A 25,658-nucleotide genomic window follows, 5' to 3' on the forward strand; every position below is an offset into this window, starting at 1 on the left:
AATAAACATGTAGAAGCAGTATCTGTGGTTTATCGACTCAGGGAGGAATGTGTCAGTCGCTCCCTGGCCAAGCAAGCCAAAACCCCGAGTTTCATTTGCTCAGAAAGCTGTTGCCTGGAGACACAGTGATTGATGCATTAGACTTCCAACTAAAACCTACTTTGTAGCATATTGGTCCGGTGATTCAGCATTATTTTGAAGCCAGTGCTATTTTGTGCTATGGCAATCTCTGTGCAGGGAAAAATGGAAGATGGCATTTGGATTCAGTGAGCAAAATCTCATGGCAGACATGCTGTTGCATCTACCAAATGTATTCCCATCTGTTTGTCTGAGGTGAAATGAAGCATGCAACAGGGGATTACCTCCAAACAATTGGCGTTTAGAAAGTACCATCCAGTACTGGCCCTTTGAAAACTTGCCTATGGCAAAACAGCTATAACCCAATAAATAAGAAAATGCAGAGCACTAGTAATCTGCGGTGCTCCAACAATGACCCGGTTGATTGCTCAGAGGCTGGAGCGAGCAAAATATTGCTTCCGCAGTGAGCGTGGGCACACAGACTTGAAAACAGCTGATTTGCCAGCTTAAAGCCCTCGGCTTTGTCCGCGAAATCTATAGCCAGCCTCCTTTGTACAGGCAGTGTAGAGGACGCCCAAAGAAGCATCCAGGAGGAGAGACTTCCTGACAGCTCATTTAACATTCTGCCTGCATGAAAGGTTAAACTTCCACCCACTTAATCTGGAGCTCCCACTTCTCTGACGTTAGTTGATTCTTTTACCTCACTAGAATATCATGCCAGATTTCCCTCTTTAGACAAATTTAGAAAACAGAAAACCTACTATAATGTCTATACAAACTCCATATTTCACCAGTTAAACATCTTATGCTCAAGACAAGCTATTAACCTAAGTGCCGCAAATGTATGACCTTACATTTTGCAGAAAACAAAACTAAAATGGAAGCATGGAATCTGTCTGATGAGTGATACAGTGTTTATTTCCAAGATGATATGATTTTAAATGACAGGATTTGATTGCCAAGATGATATGATTATAGAGCAAGTTCACAAAAAAATAAACTCTTCAAAGGAATACACTGACTTTTTGGCAAAAAGCTCTTATTGTTGTGCAACAAGAAGACTTACGTAGAAGTTTCACCTCTGGGTTATCAGTATTTAGTGTGCTACAATACTTTTGGCATAAAGCAAAGCCAGATTGTACTGTCCACTAAATATACACCATGTACTGAAGTGTTACCACATGCTGTGGCAAACTAAATAAACAATGGACAAAAGAATGAAACAGCTATCAATCTTAATGCTGCACAACTTGATCAGACAGGCTATTTACCAAAAGTTTGTATTCAAAGATTAACATGGTGAATTCCTATTGTTAGTATAGTTATATTTAGACAAGACGTTATACTACTGCAGACAGTTTTGAGAGCAAAACATGCATAAAAACATATAAAAAGTTAAATCTTGAAAAAAAAAAGTGAAAATTGTAACAAATTAATATGGAATTCATTAACAAAAAGCAGATTTTATAGACCTCTGAAAATGACCAACCAAGTCCCTGCAGTTTCCCCAGCATTCCTACCATTACCAATGGGCCTTTACTCTTAAAATATGAACCTTTCACCAAGCAAAGCATGTAGCCTTTTTTCAGCAGCCTCCTAACTCATGCCCCTGTTCCTGATACACTTCAGTCCAGCCATGTACATTAATAAATGATAGTGGCAGACCTGACGGGATTCACGCCTGCCTGGGCACCAGCTGCAATTATAGCCGACATGTCAGAGAGACACAGTTTCATCGGCGAGGACCCAATCAAACACGAGGCTGGAGCTGCCACTGTCTGAAAAATAAAGTCTCCTCGCACTGGGCTGTGCTCAGCGTGATAACAGGCCCGGCTCTCTGCTGTACACTTAGCTCCCCTACACTGGCCGGGACCCCTCTCCCACAGACTTCATTTCACCTCAGGGTCTTTAGTGGCTCAATAGTTCAACGACCCAGACAATTTCACCTGAGCAGCGCCCAAGACGCTGCAGATAGAGTCCAACCAGAGCAGCTCAGTTTCCAAAACCCTACAAACCTCCAGGATCACTCGGACCACCTAGGTCTGCCAAATGTTAATCTGTCTGATAACACTTACTGCAATTACCATGCAGTGGTGATGTCAGCGGGAATTATGGGAAATGTTAATTTTGTGATCTTGTCTGACCGGAGCAAGACAGCAAGACGCTGGGTAATTCTATAGTACAATCTATATATAGGAAAAGATAGATTTCTGTGAAATTGGCAGTGATGGCCCAATATAGACAGACAGACAGACAGACAGACAGATAGATAGATAGATAGATAGATAGATAGATAGATAGATAGATAGATAGCATCATACTGTACATGCATAGTTTTAAAAAATACCCCTCAACTCTGATCATTACAAACTGCAGAAACCCAAATGATCTGTTTTATGATTTCATTTTTTCCCCCCCGATTTAGGAGTTTTTGGCTTCAATTCCCCAGAAATCCAAGGAAATCTTTCTGGTAGACTTAGAAGTTACACATCAAAAGCAGTATGGAGGGTAAATAGTGAAATACCCTGCAGCTCACAGAGGCTATAAGAGGTAGTGCCGATGATCATTATCAAAATGTATTTGCCAGTGAAAATCCTACACAGGGATCTTTTAAGAAAACACCTCACAGATGTTAACGACAAAATTGGGTTCCAACTGCTATCAGAGATAAAAGGATGTTCCTCCATCAGTGTAATTCAATAACCCGGTGGCCCACATTGCTCATTTGATAAGAAATTTTCCTCATCAATAATTCAGGCCTGCTGTCAGTTGCAATCAATTTCTGTCCTTGTATGACATACAAGTGTCAGTAATTCTCCCAGATATCAAAGACCAAGCAGTTCTCACATTTCCTACAGTGCTGAAACAATTCAATCTTCCAATGCACGCAATCACACAACTCAAGAATAATGGTGAGACAAGGAAAGAATGGTGTGAGCTGAAGCTGAATGCAAGTAAACCTGAAAAAAAATAAACCCCACCAAAAACTCTACTGTCTTGCTCATGTGGATCTGCAAGAAGTAAAAGTAACAGTAAAAGCACAGAGGATCCTGTTCTTGCATCTCCTTCCAGCAACCTGACAGGTGTAGCTCGAGCTGCTGTGTCAAGACCTGAAGTATTATCATTTATATGACCAGACCACCAGCTGCTCAGTCTGGATCTCACACAAGAGAGAAGTGTTATGTTGAAATTTGAAGTATACGAATCACTGAGGCTTGCATGAGACAGACATTTCACTTGATATGGCACACACACACACACACACACACAAAGGATATGATCAATTCATTCACCTCTGCTGGAGTTTTCAATGCCATTCAATTCTGAAAAACCTATAAAGCCTTTTTACCTTTTGCCTTTTATGAATTTATACTAACAGGCAACAGCTGATGTCGCCATTTACCCGATTTGACCTATATTTATAATGTCAAACACTCAACCAGCTCAATTGTCTGGTGATTAGAGTACACACACCCTGATATTATGTTTGTGAGTCCAAATCCCATTTGGCTCGTTGCTTGGCACTAATATCATCAAACTGCCCTAGAGTAAAGCCATCCAGCAGGCCTGCGCTCTGTCTGCAGGTGTTCCTACATGTATTATGTTTAGAGATGGAGACACTAACACAACATGATGTGTACAAAAGATAGCAGGGAAAAAATCTAAAGTGTAATAGATATGAAAAGACCGATCTGAAGCGCCACATCACATTTCAGAACAATTTATGTTGAATATCTCAATGCATCATCACTATCTGTCTCAAATACATATAGTAGGTATAGTATTGTGGTCAGCAGGCACTATCAAGATCACCTTAAGTTCAGTTAAGGCAGTTTAGGCGTTTTCAGTTTCTAACATTTCACTAATTATCCCTCATTTGATATATAGTACTGTGGATGTTAGGTTATATAGGTAATAGATAAGTAATTCCATACATAAGTAATTCCAATCACTGATGCCTATCTTAAAATACATTATGAACCTGGGAGTGGCAGCTACATTATTACTACTGTACTACCATATGTTATCAAACTTACAATCATTCTCCAAATTAGGTACATCATTAATTAAAATGGCACATTGTCATGAATGGGATGTTATGCTTTGTAACACATTATCCCCGATACTGAACATGATGAATAGGAACTACTCAGGCCATGACTAATGATGAAGGGTTCATTCAGCTGCCCCAGACACACTTAATGCTGCTGGTCTTCAGTAAGCCCATAAATAGACCTGCCGTGTTCATCAGTGTTGAAGAAAAGACAAAGTAAAGCTAAAAATTCAAAGCATGTCTCAGCCAGCAGCGCTCAGCTCGGTGTAATCTTGTCGAAAACAATTTTGGTGTCTCATTCAAGCCAAAGAAAAAGGCGAAGCTTGTGATTGTCTCTGGGTGTGGGCGAGTACAGCCTGGGATGGAGGCAGAGACAAATCACAGATGAATCATAGATGAGTTTGTTCGGGATGTCACGTTGACGTTCATTTTGCGTCATGTTTAGGTTTTAGCAAGGTATATTATAGGCTGCCAAAACATTATTTCATGGAGCAAGTCCGCGTGCGAAAAAAAAAACAAATAAGTTGGTCAGCCTCAGCAGGCAGAATGAAACAATACCAGGCAGAGACTGCAGCCACACAAGTTATCTCATCGCCACTGACAACCTGGGTGTGTCTCAACACACACAGGAATATTTACCAACTTGTGTCTTCCACACCATTATATACGATGCCATCAGAGCTGAAGCAGCACACACACACTCTCCAGACCCAGGTGTATTACAAATCAGCATATGTATTTTGAATGCCGAGAATTGTATTTATTTGCTACTGTAATGCGCATAAATGCTAATAACTATGTGGCTCACAAGCGAAATAAGCGCTGGTTTGTTTAAAACTATCAATAACCGGTTTAGACGTATCGCAAGATGGATATAAGTGCAATACAGCATTTTCACTGTAAAACTTAAAACTGTAGCCTGCGATGCTCACGACACAGCCCATTGTGCGAAGCCTTACAGCCTGATCATTTGATTAAAATAATGCCCCCACCCACACCCACACCCCACCCCGACGCACACACACACACACACACACACACACACACACACACACACACACACACACACGCACACACACACATTTTAAACTTCTTTTCTCTTACAATACTTGAGAGATTTTTTTTTTCCCTTTTCAAAGACAACTCAAATGAGCCAAATAAGCACAAGGCACCAATGTGTCCGTTTCTTTAACAAGCTTAACTTGCTGATTGGCTCCCCGCGCCACGCAGCAGGTGCAATAGGTTCACATCACCACACAGGAACTTCTCTGGAGAATTCAGCATGACTTACCACTTTGCTCCCCCAGAAAGACGAGTTTGAATTTTCTTAAAGGGTTCCCAAAGTCACTACCCACAGACATGTTGGGGGGTTTCTGGGTATCTGGTGGCAGTCTTGATGCAGTTGTTTTGTTCCCACTACTTCGGCTCCGGATGATGAAGATGCTGGACGTAAAAGGCGACGGTGTTTCTTCCCGTTCAGCCCCGCTCTCCGTGATGGGAATACTGCTGCACCGTGAGGCTTGCTTTTTTTCCCGAGTGCCTGCTGCGCATGCGCGGCCTCTCCTCGTTCTCTGAAAAACTGTCAAACCGTTCTATGATATGACGTCATACGAAGCCGGGATGAGAGGAGGCGAGGAAGAAGAGGGAGAAATGTAGGCTACTTGCTACCTTTCCAGCCCTTTTATCCAGCTGTCTGGGCACATTTCTCATCCCACACTTGGTGGAAGACAGAGTGTAAAGACCTGGATACAGATTTATCTTGCTAACAAACGTAGAGGTGGGGGAGAGAGACCCAGACTGCAATAAAAACGAACAAAACAACAACAAACATATAATATATACTAAAGAACATGTTTATATATGTTTCAAACTATTAAAATATTGGCTAAAGTATTAAATATGCACCTATGATATTCATTCAATACATATTTTGGACCCTGGAAATACATGTTCTTCCTATGTGCTGTTGAGAACATAAAGTAGCCTATTCTGCAAGTATGGCCACAATACATTTTAGTCACTCAAAATATATTTCAAATAATTGTCATCTACATGTACAAATACGTCTAAAAACATTTTCAAGTAGCCTATATGAGAAATGTATTATTTTCTGTATGGAGACAGATAGGTAGAGACACACAGAAATGAGATAAAAGACTGAGTTTACAGACTCAATTATTTGTAGCACTTTTATTGGTCAGTAATGCTTACACATTCATTCACTGCACAGTAATAGCAACCAGATAATTGGATGATAGGCTACACATTAGAAATGAGCACCGTGACAGTACAGGAGCATATTGTGTGCAGCTCATTTCATTTATGAGAAACAGTGTGTTTGATATCTGAAAATCTGTTGCATAGCGATAAAATCAAGTGTCATATAATATGTGATTAACACGGTGTAAAATATCAAACGAGTATTAAAATTGTCACCTACGCCTCTGTGTATGAGACAAACATCTAAAAAAATAAACTTAAATATTAAGCTAAGTTAGCTATGTTCCCATTGCAACTAGAAACCTCAATGGATAGATTCCTGCCTTAGGAACAAGTAATGAATAACCAAAGACATTTATCCTTTGTATGATCATCAGTCAGACTCTTTCCACTCTTTCAACCAGATTAGACGCATGCAAAATGTTGTGAGGTACCACGCAAGAATGGTGTTTTAGCCGACTCCAGTCCTGTCCTGACTTGTAAAGAGTGGGTTATGTTGTAAGAAACTGCCATCATCACCTTCAGGGCATGCTATGAAATGCATCTGAAAACATCTGAAATTCTTATATGGAAAAACTCCCAACTCCAACCAGTGAAGCTCCAGGTGGGGAAGCAGGCCTACGTAAATTGAGGTCAGAGTAGGCGAGTCTTGACCGCGGCTTTTCCCACCGAGACAGCTTTGGTTCTTCAAAGACGTGGACTGACACTCGGCATTGAGAAACAGAGGAGCTCAGATCAACAGGATGTCTCTAGAGATTGTGGTCAGTAGTGGGGGTGGGTGGCGTGGGGTGGGTGGGGTCACAGCGGTCCGTCGGGCCTCTTCTCCAGACTGTACTCCTTGGTCCGCTGCACCTTCCACCCCAGCATCATCAGCAGGACAATCCCCATGACTTTAAAGCCTACCTGTAAGCCCAAGTACCTGCGGGAGTCAGACAGCATCAGCATCGTCAATATTTGGTCAATCAACATTGGCATTGACACTGATAAACTGCGTGTCAGCATGTTTGATATGTGATATGTGTCAATAGTACTTAATGTGAGTTTTCTAACCGGTTCCTCAAGACGTTGTTGTCATAGTAACCGCAGCTTAACTTCTTTCCGCACACACGTTTCCACCAGATACATGATGTATCAATGGCCATCCCAAAGAGAGCAGGGGCTGGAAGCCAGGCTGGCCAAAGAGAGAGAGAGAGAGAGAGAGAGTTTTAACGATAAAGTCTCAGCAGGTTTCATTCCAGTATGGTTCAGCTAGAATCACTAGAGGGCACTTGAACTTTTGCTTCAAAGGAATCCACGTAAAAATGGGTGAAATTACTTGTATGACATACAAAGACGTAACGTAAAAACACGGTTTTCAAATACAACAACATATTTGTGTCTTCTCTTACCAAGCACTCTCATGAGTAGAAATTGCACTCCTATAGCGAATGACTTCTCTTCGTAGGGAACAGTTCTGAAAATAACAGGGGAAAAAATAGAAGATTAACACAATATTTGCATTTTTTGTCAGTGTCATTCTATGTTGTACTGTGTCAACCTTGATAGCAATTGATACTTCAGACAAAAGAGACATTTTCAGATACTGGAGGACTTTGTCAATGGTGAATCAGCACAAAATGGCTGCCAAATATCTCAATAATAAAAATATTACAGTGGTATTAGCTCCTCTCACAGAAGACAATGATTGACATTGGACCCACATGTCAGCCACTAGCAGAATGCTCCTACTACTACTACTACTACTACTACTACTACTACTACTACTACTACTACTACTACTACTACTACTACTACTACTACTACTACTACTACTACTTGGGGGGCCAAAAAACTACTTCTGATTTGTGGAAATTTGGTGACACCTAGTTATTTTTGACAAATGCGTTCCTTGAGAGTGGCTCAACCATTTGAGTCACTGAGTTTCAGAGCTAGATATGTCTGTGGATCGTCAGCAGTGGAAGGAAACATTGTGTTAACGAATGATATGGCCAAATCGGAACCTGTAAGTGGAAAACCGTTTTCCACTGGGGCCAAAAACCGAACCCTGAGGAACTCCACAGGTAATGAGTGTTTAAGAAGAAGAGGAGTTTCCTATAGTGACAAAGAAGGTTCCATGTGAGAAGAGTTGATCAAGTAAGGGCCGTGTCCTTGATGCCTACCCAGAATTTGAGGCAGTCAATTAAAATGCATGGTCTGCAGTGTTGAAGGCTGCACTAAGATCTAAAAGGATTAAAATCGAACTTTCACCCAAATCTGCTGCTAAAACCAGGTCATTGGTTACTTTAATGAGGGGAGTCTCTCTTTATGCATTGGAATTACTTGAAAATTTTATTTTGACTCATATGTGATCTGAATTTCCCCAAGGGGATCAATAAAGTGCTATCTTATCTTATCTTATCTTATCTTATCTTATCTTAAAAGATATTGAGTTGAAACAACTTTCTCTAAAACCTTAGATAGAAACAGAAGCTCGGAGAAAGGCCTGTAGTCGCTGGGATATAAGGGATCTAGGCTTGGTTTTTAGAAGAGACTAAGATTTTCAGGGGTTTTTGTTGAACTGCACATATCTGAAATGCCTGTGGTAGTAACCAGATTTATTTTTTCTGAGGTGATTTAAAAGAAACAAACAACAAATACACCCGACTGCCTGTGGGATATGTTGTCAAGAAAATCTAACTTGTTTTCACTGTATAAATATATACAGATGCTGGTTTGTCTTGTGTTCCTAGAAATTCAACTAGAAAAGATGTATTCCAGCACCAGTGAAAGTAATGGCCAGAATGAGAGAATCTATCATGAAAGGGTGGGCAGCTAAGATCCTCAGCAGCGCTGCTGGAAGTCTCTGGCAGCAGATCTGATGCAAGTTCAGTCAGAACGTTTCAACTGGCCAAAATGTAGTCGGGATTTTTTCCTTTCAAAGTTGCCACTGCTGAGTATTGTGTTGTGTTAAGCGATCTATCCGGAGTGCATTGTCTCTCTGTCAGGCTGATGGTCAACTGAGGTGAATTCCTGCCCCGCCTCACATCACTAGTGCTCTAGATATGTGATCTATGTCCATGTATGCCAACGTACATGTACACTGGCAACCTAATTGCAGACAAAGTAATGTGTCAGCTGCAGGACATTTGTTTTGGGGTAGTAAATTTTTTAATCAACTCTGATGCTTGACTTTACTTTTCATTGGTTTTCAGAGGGAAGATTAATCTGTCTTTGTATTACTGAAATATAAGTTGAAAAGAAAAAAATTATACATTGGTTTGTATACTTCCAATGAACAGTTTAGAAGATACTTTCAGATCTGCATTTGTAGTATTACGCTGCAGCTTGAAAACACTTTTTGATCACAGGCAGCAATGGAATTTATTTCATTGCGTTGCTTGAATACGCCAAGATCAAAATCATTCCTAACTTGTAAACTATATTTGACAAAAACATGGGGCTTTGATCATTGTTTTTCCAAATTGAATCCTTGATCATTTAAATTGATTTATTGACTCTTGAATGAAATAAATGAGATGTACAACGACACCCTAAGTATTATTTGTTGGATTTTATGTTTCATTGTTTTATTTGCATTTGCCAAGATGCTCACGGCTGGCAAGCATATAGCGCATAAGCTTTTTTTTCTCTTTTTTAAAGGAGGGGTTGAATCACTGCATGTTTAAAAACCGAAGGGAAAGTGCCAGTTAGCAGACAGCTACAGATTATCGATAAATTACCCAGACCAACTACGTCAAAGACCTCTTTCAGGGGTTTTCTAGGAACAACATGTGTGTCCAGAAACAGTTAAAGCTACAGAGATTTCCCTATTAAAAGATATGACTCAGTCAAGGGGAGTGATCTCAACCTTTTTGTTAAAATAACAATATTAGAAACTCCTCACAGTTCTCTGGGGCGACTTCAGCACCACTGGGGAGGAGCTGATGACAGAGTCTGTTGCATTGAACAGCACCCTTGAATTATTACAGTTCTTGAATATGAGATCATTGAAAAAAAAAAGCTGCTCTGAACATCTTAACTGCTTTCTGATATTTTCTCATGAGGTCTTCCAAAGTCATAAAACACTCGTAATCTATTTGCCTTCCATCTACAGTTAGCTCTCCTTGGACCTAGTGTTGTCATTTAAGGACTTTTTGTGTACTTTTGTGTTTGACTTCTTAACCTTATAAGGACAACACAGTTAATAATAGTCTGGCAGAGCAAATGAGACCAGCTTCTCTGTGTTTGATTACACATCTGCAGCAGTTAATGGCCAGGCAGCTGCCATAAGAGCCTCTGATAACTTACTAGGAGTAGATGAGTTAAAAACATGAGAGAGGTGCATGTTGGGTAGGGGGGTAGTGGCGCTTAATATGTGCAGATTCAACAAGATTAAAAGATTCAACAAGGTTCATAAAATCTTTGGCGAGTGCTTGGGTTGGACACCAAACACGGATGTTAAAATCATCTAGAATCATATCATCCATCATTCATAGCTAATTTGGACATATTCTATAATACACTGTCATTTTGTCATCTCTTACCTGAGAACCATCATATATATGGGGTTGTGGGAGAGACTGGCAATCAGCCCTGCCAGTGAGATGATGAACATGACAGGGAGCAGAAAATGAGGGCAGCTGTTTGGACAGGGACCTGGGCGAGCCTGACTCTGGCTGCCAGATATACACCTGCAGCCTGTATAGGACTGAAAGAAAGCAAAGTAAATACAATGCTATCATCTGTAAAATTATAAAATGGGTAATATTTGTGTTTTACCTTTTTATGTTTTACTACATCAATTTTACTTGAAACAACAGATGGTATATGACTGTATGTACAGTAGGAAGCAAAGAAAAATACATTGCTATAATCTGAAGAAATAAAATGGACAGTATATACGTTTTACTTTTTTATGTTTTACTACATATGTTTTACTTGACACTTAACCCAAAATATTAATGAGTAATAACATTTAACAAAAGTTTAAAACACATTTGCATGTTAAAACGGAGAAAAGTGGGAACCACATTATGGTTTGAAGCCACTTGAAAACATTTGATTTTGTGTTGTTATCCTAAAACCTTTGGGTTAAGGCTGGTGATTTGTAGACTGGGGACAGAGTCATAATTCTGCCAATAGGTTTAAGTAACAGGTTCGGTCCAACATCAGAGAGGACAGACAAAATGGTTGCATATACTGTATGTGTCCATAAAATAAAAAATTCTGCTGGACCTTTATAAGCAATGGGCGTCAACATCTAAACCAAGTCTATCTGCAACTGCAGGACCTTTATGGACCTCCAATATGCAGGAACTGGATAATGGTGGAAAAATAAACTCCCTGCCTTTCATTTGAACCTACTTGATGAACATAGAGGTCACACAAGAACTAGGAAGTCACTCTGTCCCCATTCCCTCTTTTTCTGTATACCAGACTGCTCTCTAGCCCATGAACCATCACACATGAAAAAAAAAGTTATCCTTTCAGATTCTGTATGCATACAGGCCCAGAGTTAGTATGGGGGCTATATGGGCTCAGGCCCGGATCAGCCAGGCACACAGTCACTATAGAACAGGAGATTACAAGGGGCCACTGTGACTCAAAACCCTTTATCCATTTGCCACAATTGCCAGGAATGAACGACAGCATGCCAAGCTCTCATGCAAAGCTTAGGAGTGGCATGGATACCCGAGCCCTGTTTGCCCCCTTCATTACAGAAACCTATTTCCCTAAGCTGCCTGCCAATGTCAACAATTACACGAGTATGAACAACAAACCACCTGCTCAGGACTGAGTACTATGGTGCAGCTTGTTTAGCCAACCTGCCCTATGGCATTTCCCAAGCACGCTCCCCAGCAGCACATCACTCGGCTCTCGGGTCTAACCTTTAAGAGTTTCCCTGTGTCTCAGAGTCTACAAGCAAGGGAAAATAATTAGTCTGTGATTGCTGAGGATTAATCCATTAAGCTAGCTGTAGCCACCGCTGTCTGTGACTGGGCTACAGTATTACACAGCGGGTTTATATGCTGAGTCAAATTGACTAATACTCTATTGGCAGTCCCACAATCCACCCACTAGTAGATTATTCACAAGCTGGAACACATGTAAAGTACCCTAGCTCTGTCCCTCTTAAAACACCTCCTGTATTGCTCTGTGGCTAATTAGGCATCGATTGGACATTGACTGTGAGCCGCCCGGGTCGTGTTAGCAGCACAGCGCTTTCTCTGCCTGCTCTGACCTCTCATAGACTGGAAGCTACTGGGTGATGAGTCGAATTATGCAGCACATACTGGTGATGATCTACAGAGAGGTGTGGGCCTTCAGAACAATGCTACCATGCTTTGCTGTATTTTTTAAATTTCAACTTATGAGAAGTGTGTAATAATTTTATATCTTATATGGCGGATATATAACACATAGTCAAAAGCATAAATATTGGGATTAAATATCTGCTTAGAACAGGAAAAAAAGGTAAAAAAAAAAAAAAAAAAAAGGTCCACCCTTTGAATTCTGCTCTAGGGTCACTTTTGTTACACATTTCGTCAGGACACAGACTCTGACCTTTTAATGCGCTTTGCTATTAGTTGCTTGTAATGTTGATGATTTAGATATTTAAACTTACTCCATTGTTTCACACATTGTAAGTCACTCTAGATAAAAGTGGCAGCTAAAAGCCTAAAATGCAAATGTTCATGGATAGAATGGACACACACCTGAACCCTGTAGGTGTTGTTGGGGTCTCTGGTAAAGTTGGTGCAGCCAGCATGGCAGGGAGAAATGTATTCAATGTCATCCGAGCCGCACACTGGGTTGAAGGCGCTGGCAGGACAGGAGCAGTTGGAGTAACACATGGCTAGAGACCTGTGGGGGGGGGACAGAGAGAGTCTTAGACATCACAGCAAAGCCGCAAGAGCAAACAAAAACAAGTAGCCGGGGTTGAAGTTCAGAGCTATTGTTTGTGCAGTCTGTGTTTCATTAGCATCTGTTTGCTTTTGATGTAACAACATCCGAGTACTTTGTGTCTGCCGGTGGCACAGAGCCAAACAAAAGACTCTTGTCTCACGTTATGCCAACATCGCTAAGATTACAATTTCTTTTCTAATACGTTTTTAATTTAATTCAACTTATATACAGACATATACAGATAATTCCATTTATAAAGGAAATTGAAAGCAAATAAAAGGTCTTAAGATGGTTACTAACTGAAACAATACTCAATAATGAGCTTCACTTTAATGCCAGCAATTTGGTGGTGGAATGAAACTTCTCATTATATTGTTTATGGAGGAAAATAATCACAGTTCCAATGTGTGCATGATCTAGTAGCATCTTTTGTTATCAAGTCATGATGGATATCACTAAGAATTGGACAGTTGCAGCTTACAGGCCTCTCAGCCAATACAAAGTTGCTCTGTGAGAAAAAGTTCAGCTTGATTATTTCTGGAACAGCTTACTGATCAACATCCAAAACTGTCAGAGGAAAGTGGACAAAACCATCTCCAGTCTCAGGCAGCACAACACTCACACCAATCACCCAACGTGTTATGACAATGAGATGCAATGACTCCATCATTTAAGAAACAGGATTATTGTATAAAAATATGAATCTGCAGGGCTTGCTCCCTTCTCACTCACCCATGCTGTCCACCTGTCCGATGATTGACCTCTGACACCTTCTGGGTGGGACAGCCCATGAAGAAGAGAGGTATACAGAGGAGGGTAGAGCAGGTCAGCATGGCCACAGAGAAGCGTGGGATGGCTTTCAGAGAGAGACCTCTCCTCTTCATGATGACCCCACCGAGCAGCATCCCCACCGCTACTGACGGCAGATTCACAGCACCTGGGAACGATGGAGGGCTTAGTGAACTCCAAGTAGAGACGGCATTATGGTTTACTTAAGGCCTGCTAAGGGGCTTCTCATACACATTGTTCAAGTGCTGTTTTTATGCTTGTGGATATGGACATGAACTGTAGGAGGCAAAAAGGAAATCTCTTTCTTACAAGATAATTGTTCTTGTCGACTGTACTTGTGACACCTCTGGCATGAGAATGATTGATTTAGGCATTTATACCATTGATTTTCTCAGTAAGAAAATGACTGCAACATGATACTCCTGTGCTACTGCCAGACTATACTGTATGTTCAATGCAAACTGTGACAACAAAAACAAACCTTCCAAAACTATCCATACACATCCTTTGCAAGAAGATAAAGCTACTACAGCAAAATAATTTTGTGTCTAGTTGCAGGATTTATTCAGTTTGGGCGATAAAGTATTTGGCTACCTAACGTCAGCTCACCAGCTGTTTAGCACACTGAGACGACTGCTGTAGTCTGCCAAGCCCTGCAGCTGATGAAGGGCCTTGACCGAAACGTTGCCAGATAATAAATTTATTTAATATGTAGTGTGGACAGTGTTCGGGAGGTTTACTTCTTATAGAAGATGACAGAGCAAACCTAAATTTTTACTCTGTGGCAAGTGGCCATGGTTTAAGTGGGATAATACCCTCTAGAGTGTCTATTAAATGATTTTAACAGACTGTTTCACAATGACCATTAAAATGGTTTAATATACACCAAGATGTGTATGATCCCTTGTCATATTTAACAGCAAATTGATTGCAGATTGATTGAAACAGGCAATTGTGATCTAGTAAAAGCTATTTTGCTGCCCCCCATCCTTATATTTGTGCTTCTACCTACCTATAAGCAGGCTGCTGTAGGCGGCTGAAGCGCTATACTGGCGCTCCAGGAACTTATTGAGGAAGGTGGCGAGACCTGCCATCACTGATGAGAAGCAGCACTGAGCCAGGACCAGCATCAAGAAGAGAGGGCTCAACAGGAGACGGACAAACATTCTGGGGAACACTGATCAGACACAATCACACACACACACACACACACACAAACACACACACACAGACACACAGCGCCACAAAAAGGCCTGATTATTTCACTGATACTGAACATGACTTGAGCAAACACTCCCTCTTTATCTTTCTGTTACAAAACATGTTAACATTATAAAACTGTGGCATCAAATCACCACTAGAATACAGGTTTATTTGAGGAGGGTGTAACCAAACATGGTCAAATCAAATTAAAACTGAAGCGATATAAATTGTGTGACAGGTACAGCCTGTGCCTATATTTGCTAACCAGTCTGAATATAATGAACTTACTCTTCAGGAAATCAAGTAAAGAGATATCTGGCTTCTTCAAGTCTTCATTCATGTCAGTTTCAGTCCCGATCACCTAGGGAATAACATATTAAGTTTTGTAAGGAGCATGTATGTAACGATTATCTGATTCAAATGTCGTATCAGCCGTGAGTGTTTCTTTCTTCTGCAGCTTTCTTTTTCTCTTCATGTCACATTCTGCAGATACAACAAGCCCCCCTCCCTCTGTAAGATAAGATAAGATGAACTTTATTGTCTCCAAGGGGAAGTGGCAGTAGTTTATGCTGCATTTGGAAGTGTTCATGCATTCAAACTGTCAAGTGCCTTGATTGCAGTTTTCTGTAGACTTTGGTTGCTCATAATAATTATTCTCAATTTTTTCACACTGACACTTGTTCTTAGCGAGAGAAATATCTGAGCATTTGTGTTTTACAGCAAATCAAACATTGCAATGTCAACCACAAATGTGGCTGTGTGCCGCCATTGCACTTTATTCAAAATTTCTATCAGTGCGATCTGTCACAATCTCTTTAATTTACTGAAACACCATCACTCCCACAGTGGTTCTATTTGGATGCTTTATATTATAGACTAATTGGCCCTATCCTTGGGTAGAATGGAAGATTTTCATATTTCTAGCTGTGGGTCAAATTGGGTCAAAAAACATAGGTATATTATGTGTCACAGTAAAATGTGCCACTAGTCAGAAATTTCTGTTTCATATGAGGATAAAGTTGATTCCCATGTGATTTTCCTTTCGCTGAATTTCACAAGTCCCAATCAGAGTCAAAGTAAGGACACTAAAACACATTAGCTCTGCATTAGTCTTCATTCAAATCAAATTGTATCAGATCAAAAATGATTGCAATCATATAGAATCCTTGACCTGCTCAAAGATATCTTTCATGTAATCACTAACTGATCATGAATCACTAACTACATATCGAGATTCACATCAAATTGGTGAGAGATTCACTTCCTTATTATTTACATAATATTGCCAGGTCATGTCCGGGTCACAGCTGGATGGGCCAAAATGCCCAGGCAGTTTAAATAGGAAGGGGGTGAAAAATTGAGTTACTGACTTCATCTTATCGCATGTTTAAATGTTTCTGCAGACAGTTTGAAAGGTCTTATACAAACAAGGAGAAATTGCAATAACAAATCAGTGGCTCTGGAAATCTACAAAGTGGTTGGCGTCATTATGAAATATTATGATGTATACCTGAGCTGTAGAACCCTTATTTTGTACCTCTAGATTATGAACGAGCAAGGCAGGAAAAATAAACCTATGCAATGCTGACATAAAGCCAGTAGATGTCAGTAAAATATGAGAGATATATGAGCCCACAATTATACTTCCCTCAAACATTAAATGTATGCTCCATCCATACAATCCATACAATATATATTCAATGAATGTTTAATCATAAAAAAGGAGCTGTCCTACTTGAAGAGCTCTGTGAGTGTGACTTACATTGCCTTCATAAGGCATTCTGCGAGGGAAGAAGAAGTAGGGGATGGAGGTGAGAGCCAGGCTGGCAGAGGCGATGAGCAGGCCCATCCACCAGGCCCCCACCCAGCGGGGGTCACTGGGGCTCAGCTCTTTGTTGGCTACTGCAAGACGCAAGACAGACAGTGAATATTGAGGCACCACATACAACACCGTACCATCCATTCCGCTTTAATCTGGCTATCAACACCTTTAGGACATCTCTAAAGTCCCCATGAAATGAACTCCCATTACTTTTACTTCCTGGAAAACAGAGTATCTTTCATGGTGACCTCATGCTGCACTAGTAGATGTAAATATAAATTTCTAACCAATAAAACCATCCGATTTTTGAACAATTCCGCCCCTCTGCACCCCTCCCATTAAATAAAACTGCCTTTCTTTCCCTGACTCATATTCCATTGGGTTAGACTTTTGAAATGCATCAAATCAAGGAAGTCTTTAAAGACTTAAAAGCCATTACCTAAGCCGGTTCTGTCCACGTCGACGTAGATCCCCAGCATGACCGAGCCCAGCAGGTAGCCAAAGGCAGGCCCAAACACAGATATGGCAAAGAGAATGGCTGCGAACGACAGAGAGTGGCTGTGAGGCAGGGGTTACACGGCTATTACACGGCTACAGTCATGAAGCGCTGGTGAGCTTTTCTATGATATCCTCGCCAAAAACACTTATACATCTTACTAGGATATCGTCGGGCTTATCTACATGCAGAATCACCCAGTGTGGCACCGTGGCCCTGAGATTATGTCCTGGATTGTGATCTGTGATCTGTTTATCTGAACAAATCAATCAACCACTGAACTGCAGGCCATTCACCTATGTAAAGAGGGGAGTTGCCGGGCCCAGCGAAATCATCCACATAGGAAATCCCAAACGGTTGGATGGGCACTGAGCCCACGCCAAACAGCAGCTGAGCACTGCCCATGAGCAGCCACAGGTTGTTAGTATCAGCCAGGCGCTTGGTCTCGTCGCGGCCGCAAGACTCCGGGCTGCTCGAGTTCACCTGCAGGTTGCAAATGTCATGGCGATCTGGAACCACGGGACACATCACGGGGTGCAGAGGGAAAGAGAGAACAAAGACAGCGATAGTTAATGACAAGCCAGTGAATGCAGATAGGCAGTCTACTTTAATTTCCTGAAGTTTCTCTGACCCTCCACTGGCACGCTGCATGAGGCCAGGTTACTTTGTCTGAGGGCAAAACTAAGGAAGGAAGAGGGAGAGAATGTTAAAACAAATTAAATGCCCTGGAGATAACTCTAATCTTTCTTCAAGTGCATAGAGATTAGGAATTTCCATCTGATTTATGCAGGGGTTCAGCTGGAGAGCCCCTGCAGCTTTCTAAACACTCCAGCAGCCCCTGTGCGTCCCTCCAGACACTGGGACGACTCCTATTGACTGCTGTTGCTGTGGAGTGAGCCAGTGTTGCACACCACAGTGCCCCTAATGTAAAGTGTCATAAATTGTAGTGACATATTTGTACATTCATGAGTCCTCTGCTCTGGACTGAGTCACACCGGCTGTCACAGCAGTGCCAGTGAACACAGAGTAGCAGTGTGGTCTTACATGCAGGGCTAGGTGGAAACTTTGTCTTACCGTGTAGAACTGAATCGTATTCATAGGGTTGGGATAAAAAGTGAGGTAAGGTCAGGATCATGGCACTGATGGACATCAGTAGTCCGCCGATTCCAATGAGTCGAGGGCGGTGAACCCGACTTCCAAGGTAGCTCACAAACACTATCAGCACAGTGTTGCCGACCTAAGAAACAGAGAGACTTGTGTTTCAAACAGGACACAGAACCAGCGCATTCTCTCTAAGGCTTCAGTTACACTTGTCATTTCGATACGACTTTTATCAACAGCTCATGGGACGCGTTAAGTAGCAGATCTGGTAACAGGTCTCAGAGTTTGCCAACATTGCTGCTGAATCTTCAAAACCAGATATGGAAGTGGTCAGGTCTCGCATTGTGATCGGAAGTCGGTGTTGTCTGGACACAATCCAGTCCAGAGGGGGAAAAAGATGCAGACAGAGATTCAAATAAATACAGCCACAGGAGAGGCATAACTGACATTTCCAGGCCAAGTTTGGGCAATCTTGTCTCAGAAAAAACTCATTTAGAAGCAGATCTCAAAAAAGTGTATTGAAATGCCAAGCGTAACCACAGCCCAGGAGAGGAGAGGCCCTGAGCAATACAGTAATTGAAAATAGCTGGGTGGCATATGTCAACAAAGAGATCTCATTCATGACTAGTGAACCGTGGACATGAACACTTGAAACCTGAAAATACTGGGAGACAGTTATCAGTGAGTATTTAAATTCCACATAGGCACATTCAACTATCACCCCACAAGCACATGAATTCTTTCACTATTCTTTAGCTGCCTTCGCCCACTGGCTGAAATAAAATTGTTCCAAAATGTCCCAAGTGAATTGTCAGGAAGTGTGATTCTGATAAGTTGCTTGTTCTGCAATTCCTTCTTTGTCATCGGTATCCTTGAAATAAATCTATCATGAGCTTAAACCGTGCGGGTATGTTATATTTGGCTCGTACCTCATGGAGAGAGGAAATGGTTCCCGACGAGTAGCTGTTGAGGCCGAAGCGTCGCTCGATGGTGGTGATGGTGCTCTTGAAGTAGGAGCTGTAAAGCAGCTGAGTGAGCTGCAGGAGGCCATGGCACAGCACAAACAGCTAGGGGGGACAGGACAGGAGGGTTGAGACTCAGAGAAATCTACAGAAGAGCACAAGTACTGGCTGACAAACACATAATGTCAAATCTGTGAGGGGGTGGGAAGTCATTCTCCCATGTCCTGCTTCATTGCAGTGCCTTGTCTGCATGTAAACTAGTGTAGATGTTGATGAACTTAAGTTACGTTGATGCCATGGAAAGCAAGAATTATTCTGAAAGAGTCTCTAAAACATAAATACAGTAAAAGGTACCCAAGATATACACTGGATATGTTTTTTTCGGTTTTGTTTTTTTAACACCCATTTCTGTCAAAAACACCTGTGGCAAGTGTATGGTCCTACAATTAAAAAACCTGTCACAATGATGGATCCAATGGTACAATAGGTTATGGTCTTAAAATGCAATCTGTGTGTGTCTGTCAAACTGTTTTCAACTGCATAGACAAGAGACACCTTGAAAAGAAAACATCACTATTTTGGCTTCACTCACATGTCGACAGAACAGGCTGGAGGCCTCAAACATATTCTCCCGGAGAGGCCACTTTCCAAAAGAGCCATTATCTACAGATGAAAGTTATATCTTACCACAGATCAGTCATTCATCTATGCTTTTTGGACTAGCTGAAAAGAATTGTTACAAAAGATATGGAAATGTATGATTCAATATTGAGGTCAAGGAATCGGTGTTACCCAATTACTCGGCTTTAAGAGATTTGCGTTTTCATTTTATTACGGAATTTTGTCTCTGGGACTTTTCTCTGACACCCAGAGCCGTGCAAAGATCAAAGTCACTCATTGGACGGATTCCCAGTGATCTGGAAGAGGCACTTGCCTCTGTGTGTGTCGGCAGACGGACGCAGCCGCTTGTATGACACCCTTCAAATGGATTCAGCTGCTCTAGAGGCCATGAATGCATGAAGCATGCTGAAGATACATGTTGAGATTTGGAGTGAATTTGCTATGAAAACACAAGTATTAAATCAAAGCCTTCTGTTATTTACCGGCTGCCAGACAGGCTGAGGGAGAATAAACTCTCCTTTCGACTCTGGAACAGTTAATGCTCCTATTAAAGCTTGGCTTTATGGTTTGTTAGCACACACAATAGACGCTTTTTACAGCGTTGTTAATATTTCATCCTCATTTTGCATCAAATGGGCTTCAATTATCAAAATGCTTTCGATGGGACCTATTTGCTCAGGCAGGCATATAAGGTCTTTTGTTTGTGATTTAGATTAAAACAAACAATTATCAGTCCATATGGCAATCTCTTTTCTGCCACAGCCTTAGGTCAACCCAAATTCCGTTCAGCCTTCAGTTCAGTAAAATCTTTTTATTTTACAATTCTAAGAAAAAGGTTGATCCAAATATCATGTTTCAGAGCCAGCAGATAACTACTTTATATCTTGCCCTCTGGGCTTTCTGGCAGTCTGGCTTTAGTATTAGGACAACTTAATCACTTAAGATAGCACATAATCCAGCAGAGTGACAGAATTCAGCTTTAGACTGGGGAATGGAGGAAGAAGTGTCTTCTTGTGCCCAATCAATATCAATAACAAAATACACTAGGTCAAAGATTCTTGATACAGGAATGTTACATAATGTTGAAAGTTGGATGGGATATTGGTGTGAGAAATTGTGCAAAAGAGAAACAGTGAAAGCAGAAATAGAGCCGAAAGTACAGTGCATCATCTCTCTGGCAACAACCTGATTCTGAGACCCAGAGCTTTCATCAAGACCTGTACAGCACTGCTGATAAACTGGAGATGTCTCCTCGGAAAGTAAGTGAGATGCAGATGTTGTTGTTTATCCACACTGTTAATACAAATGATTAAACACATTTGATGCTTGTAAGCAGGCAAGTCTGTCATTGAACCGCCATATTTCAAACAGTAAACTCTGTACTGAATGGGTTTCTTCATGGATCTCGAACATCCTCATCCCTCTTAAACACTCTCACCTCAGCCTGTCTGGACGTTATTGTCCCAGCCCTCGGCCCTGCTGCGAGGGAAGAATTGAGGGAAGTTCTGACTTAAATTTCAAATGCTTTTATTTCAGGGGCGCGTGTTGGGGCCACTGGGCTGGACAGCCATGGATTTCCACGAGGAAGTTGTTTTTGCTACACAAAAGTAAAACGCCTGACCTTTCTGTAACAAAACGAAAAAGGAATAGATCTGTAGCAAATCCCCCAATATACTTGAAAGAAGCCGGTCATAGCCACAGAAACACTTCCCTTCCATTGTGAAAGAAACATAAAACATTTTTGCTACACAATAGCATCGTGATCAAAGGTCTCAGAAAAAGACCCTTTTCTCTCATTTCTGTGTGATACAAGTCCACGAAAAGCAGCAGCACAAAGACACACGGTGAATTAAGTTAAACCTGCATGCAATTCTGGGTTAAAACGCTCGCAAAAATGACCCATCCACTCAGGTGCTTTGATGAAGAGCACTGAAGCGAGGTGAAAACAAACATTACGTGAACAGGCGCTGAGGGCAGATCAGAGAGGAATGCAGCACGGCGCTGTCTTACAACATTTAACCATCATGTGTGCTGTGAAACTAAGGTGAGCACCTAGGTAAGAAACCTGGCTTGGATGTTGGCGGAAAGGAGGTGGGGTATAGTCCTTGGAGAATTTAAATGGCACACCTTGTATGTGTAACCCAGGTGTAGTCAAGGTGTAGCCCACAGTAGATAAGTTCAACGTTGTGAAAAGATAAACAGAATGTCCTGATGCAACTGAGTAAATAGAAAGCAGAGCACTGTACAGCATGTACTAGTGTCGAAAAAAGATGGATAGTTATGATTGCTTCCAGTGAAACCTTTGTTGACCTGCTGGCACTTGGACTGCAGAGTGATTTAGTTTCATGTGAAAAAAGCAACTGTGCCAATTTTCCTTGCTGCAATTTCTAGACAGGGGAGATGTAAAACCCCACAAGTCAGTGGGACAAATTTCCCAAAATGCACACATAAAGGCCCAGGTGGAAGATTATGTTGCTGATTTGGCCTTCTGCCACTTCCTCCACTCACCCAAGTGAGAATAGCTTGATTTGATTTGATGAACAGTTGCCAAGTCTGCTCCTGAGGTGTAGCTCTCGCGTTATCTTAACATTCCATTGTAAGTGATCATGTGCAATTCAATCGCTTTCAACATCCAAATTTGTTCTCTCCAGTATGAAGAAATGAAGGTTCACTGTAAACAACACTCAAGAAAATTAACATGTTTGGCAATGACGTCTTAACCATGACTCGTACTGATACCCCCCATCCCCAAACACACACACACACACACACACATACACACACAGTGTATAATTAGGGGGCTTTGAAGTGATGATTTAAAATGGGGAGTGGGAGATCCAAGAGATGCAATAATTCCCAATCTGCACATCGAATCTGACCCTAAATGGACCCACGACGGTCTGTGTGAGAATGCTGACAAAAACAACTGGTAAACACCACTTTGCCTCCAAGTGAATTTAGATGTAAGGCCTTATCTCTGTGTATGTTTGCTCTGGAGTCTGATATCCAAATACAAGCAGCAGAGAAGGGCGAGCTGCAAACCAGAGAGGGGCAGGGGGTCAACAGCCAGATAGATACGCGCGACCTGATTTGATTTGATTTGATTTGATTTGATTTGATCATTCTGAATGTCAATGAGTCCGAGTAGTGTGATGCTCACTACTCAGCATCACTCCAGGGTTTAAAATAGATAATAAAATGTTTCACATAACCATTGTTAGGCTCGCCTCCTGGACTTAGAAGCTACTTGAAACGGCTGCTTTCACTGCCCCAGCAAATCAAAATCAAGAAAAGAAGAGCGTCTATGTTTCTTTTTAGTATCAGCATCAGTCATATTTCATTCACTCAACACAGTCCCTGTGGAGAAGACAAGCCTTTTTTCACTGAGTTTTGAAAGCAACCAGCAAACAGCAACATAAAAACTATTACTCATGCCCCCGAAACAAGAACCTGTTTCAATCATTCCCATGATTGAAACAGTACTAAAGCAATAACAACGGCTCCTTTTGGCCCTCAACGCTGTTATGTTTGTCCTTCACATGAGTGTTCAGTGTGACTCTTAACGTTTGACCCACAATTGCAGAAGGTATACCAATATTTGAATTGGATATAGTTAGCTGGCACGTAGGTTATGTCAAAATTGCACTTCTGATTGCAAAAGATTTATTTAATGACAGAAAAACAAATAAGTCCTCCTTTTGTCCCCACATTTCCCACATTCCCTTACTTTATCTGTGTAAATGAGGTGAATTAACAGTTGAAGCAGAGGGAAATTTTCCTTTCTTTTTTCTTGCATAAACAGACTATAAATTTAAGTGTTTAATTTGGCTTCAATATTTGTCTGAGACACACCATGAAACATTGCATAGTAAAATAATCACTGTGTGAACAGTTGTTGCAATAGCATTCACTGCTGTGAATGGAATTTTACGGTAAGGTATTACAGTACAACCATACACACATTTAAGCACACAAAAGATACAATATTGACCTTGATCACTTATATTGATTATAAACATACTTTATAACTCTACAACAAAGCATAGCCTACTTCAGGAAAATTGGAACATTTGAGGAGGTTTTTTTTTTTTAATGTTCTGTGTTTTATGTTAAGCTGTGCACTGATAACTACTAGAAAACTGCAATTAAATCTGATCTGAATTAAATCTGACCTGGAATAACTACAAACTTGTGTTACAGACAGATACCTGTTGCTCTGGTGAAGCTCAATTAAGTAACTTGGGAGCACTTCTAGGAGGCACGTATGCTAAGGCTTTCTGAGAAAGACAGATCTATGAACTGAGATGTCACTGCTGACACTGTCTTCTCGGGATATGATTCAACTATTACTTCATCACTTTCATTATCATCTCTGTAAAGTTATGCAACCTCATGAAACGGAATAATTCAGGTGGTTATATAAACGATGGAGGAAAAAAGTGCTGCAGGTCAAAACAAGACATTACCTACTAACTATGTAGTGTTTTTACAGATTGAATGTCTACTCTTCACTCATACTGCATGATGAAACTGTGACAACAACGCTGATGCCTACCTTTATGTTGCAAAATATTGACCTTGGCTTCTTCATTTCTTTGGGGGAATAGATCTCCATTAGTTTAGCCGTTGTCCTGTCCAAGTACCCCACTAACACACAGTGGCAAGAATGTTGCCTGTCGAGGTTTGTGTCAGAGAGTGTGATGTCTTGTTTCTCCTCCGTTCAGCTGGAGTGGGTTTTTATGACTGTCAGTGATGTAACTGGACTCAGCCCACAACCCCACGCGTAAATGTTTTGAAAGTATGAATTAGAAAGAACAGATAGTTCCGCTGCTGCGTCCTGATTGGCTGAGTCACGTTCGAAGCCGTTGTAAAACAACTCCATAGACGCACACCTGTGACCGCATACATATTAATACGCTGACTGAAACTTATGTGTCACTTAGCAACCACGTTATTCAGATTCTGGTCGAGAGCCTACAGGTCTAGAGGATATTATTATATTATAGCTACATATCAGAGGCTATTGCTTGGGGAAATAGCATTTAATACAATCTAATTATTATTGATAAAAAACAATACGATTAAATGAACATTTTAATTCTGCCTTTTTAATCAAATGCTGTGTTACCGCCTTTTTATTGAAGCAACAGCCACTGGACACCGGACTTTACAGCGCTTTGATTGTAGAGCAGCTCGTTTTTTCCCCCTCTCTCCTGAAGCCAAAGTGGCTTCAGCACTGCAGCCTATGTGGCATACATGACCCGTTTTTTGTTGTTGTTTTTTTTTTGTTTTTTACCGACTATGATTCTTTTCCACTTTTGCCACTTTTCTCATAGAAAATATCTAATAATTCCGAGGTAATTGTGTCATAATTCTGAGAAAAGAGCTTATAATACTGAGAAAAGATTTCATTGGCCTAATTATAAT

General features: G+C 41.1%; 2 protein-coding genes across 2 annotated transcripts in view; both read right to left on the reverse strand.

Annotated features, from left to right (window-relative positions):
• rab6ba (RAB6B, member RAS oncogene family a) overlaps positions 1–5,614 on the reverse strand; it is a 56,387-nt gene extending 50,773 nt beyond the window's left edge. The window contains exon 1 of the mRNA XM_071926210.2: positions 5,424–5,614. Coding sequence (XP_071782311.1) covers positions 5,424–5,493 — 70 coding nt within the window. The 5' untranslated portion in view covers positions 5,494–5,614. The remainder of the gene's footprint in view (positions 1–5,423) is intronic.
• A 706-nt stretch (positions 5,615–6,320) lies between these two features.
• Positions 6,321–24,947, reverse strand: slco2a1 (solute carrier organic anion transporter family, member 2A1). The gene is made up of 14 exons (XM_071926228.2): positions 24,787–24,947; positions 19,578–19,715; positions 18,622–18,784; positions 17,844–18,056; positions 17,491–17,589; positions 16,992–17,131; positions 15,518–15,590; positions 15,039–15,203; positions 13,970–14,174; positions 13,048–13,195; positions 10,876–11,039; positions 7,741–7,805; positions 7,403–7,523; positions 6,321–7,271 (listed from the first exon to the last, which is right to left on the reverse strand). Exons 1-14 carry the CDS (start codon positions 24,844–24,846, stop codon positions 7,151–7,153), a joined length of 1,875 nt encoding a protein of 624 aa, XP_071782329.1. The 5' UTR covers positions 24,847–24,947; the 3' UTR covers positions 6,321–7,150.
• Between the last annotated feature and the right edge of the window lie 711 nt (positions 24,948–25,658).

Source organism: Centroberyx gerrardi, chromosome 9 (genome assembly GCF_048128805.1).
Source record: "Centroberyx gerrardi isolate f3 chromosome 9, fCenGer3.hap1.cur.20231027, whole genome shotgun sequence".
In the NCBI taxonomy this organism is placed as follows: Eukaryota; Metazoa; Chordata; class Actinopteri; order Beryciformes; family Berycidae; genus Centroberyx; species Centroberyx gerrardi.

Excerpts from the sequence above, each read along its gene's own strand:
- slco2a1 (XM_071926228.2), bottom strand. The coding sequence starts at position 24,846 with ATGGAGATCTATTCCCCCAAAGAAATGAAGAAGCCAAGGTCAATATTT. Across the intron at positions 19,716-24,786 it reads CAATATTTTGCAACATAAAG|CTGTTTGTGCTGTGCCATGG; the intron begins GTAGGCATCAGC and ends TGTCCCCCCTAG. Across the intron at positions 17,132-17,490 it reads CGTGGACAGAACCGGCTTAG|TAGCCAACAAAGAGCTGAGC; the intron begins GTAATGGCTTTT and ends TGCGTCTTGCAG.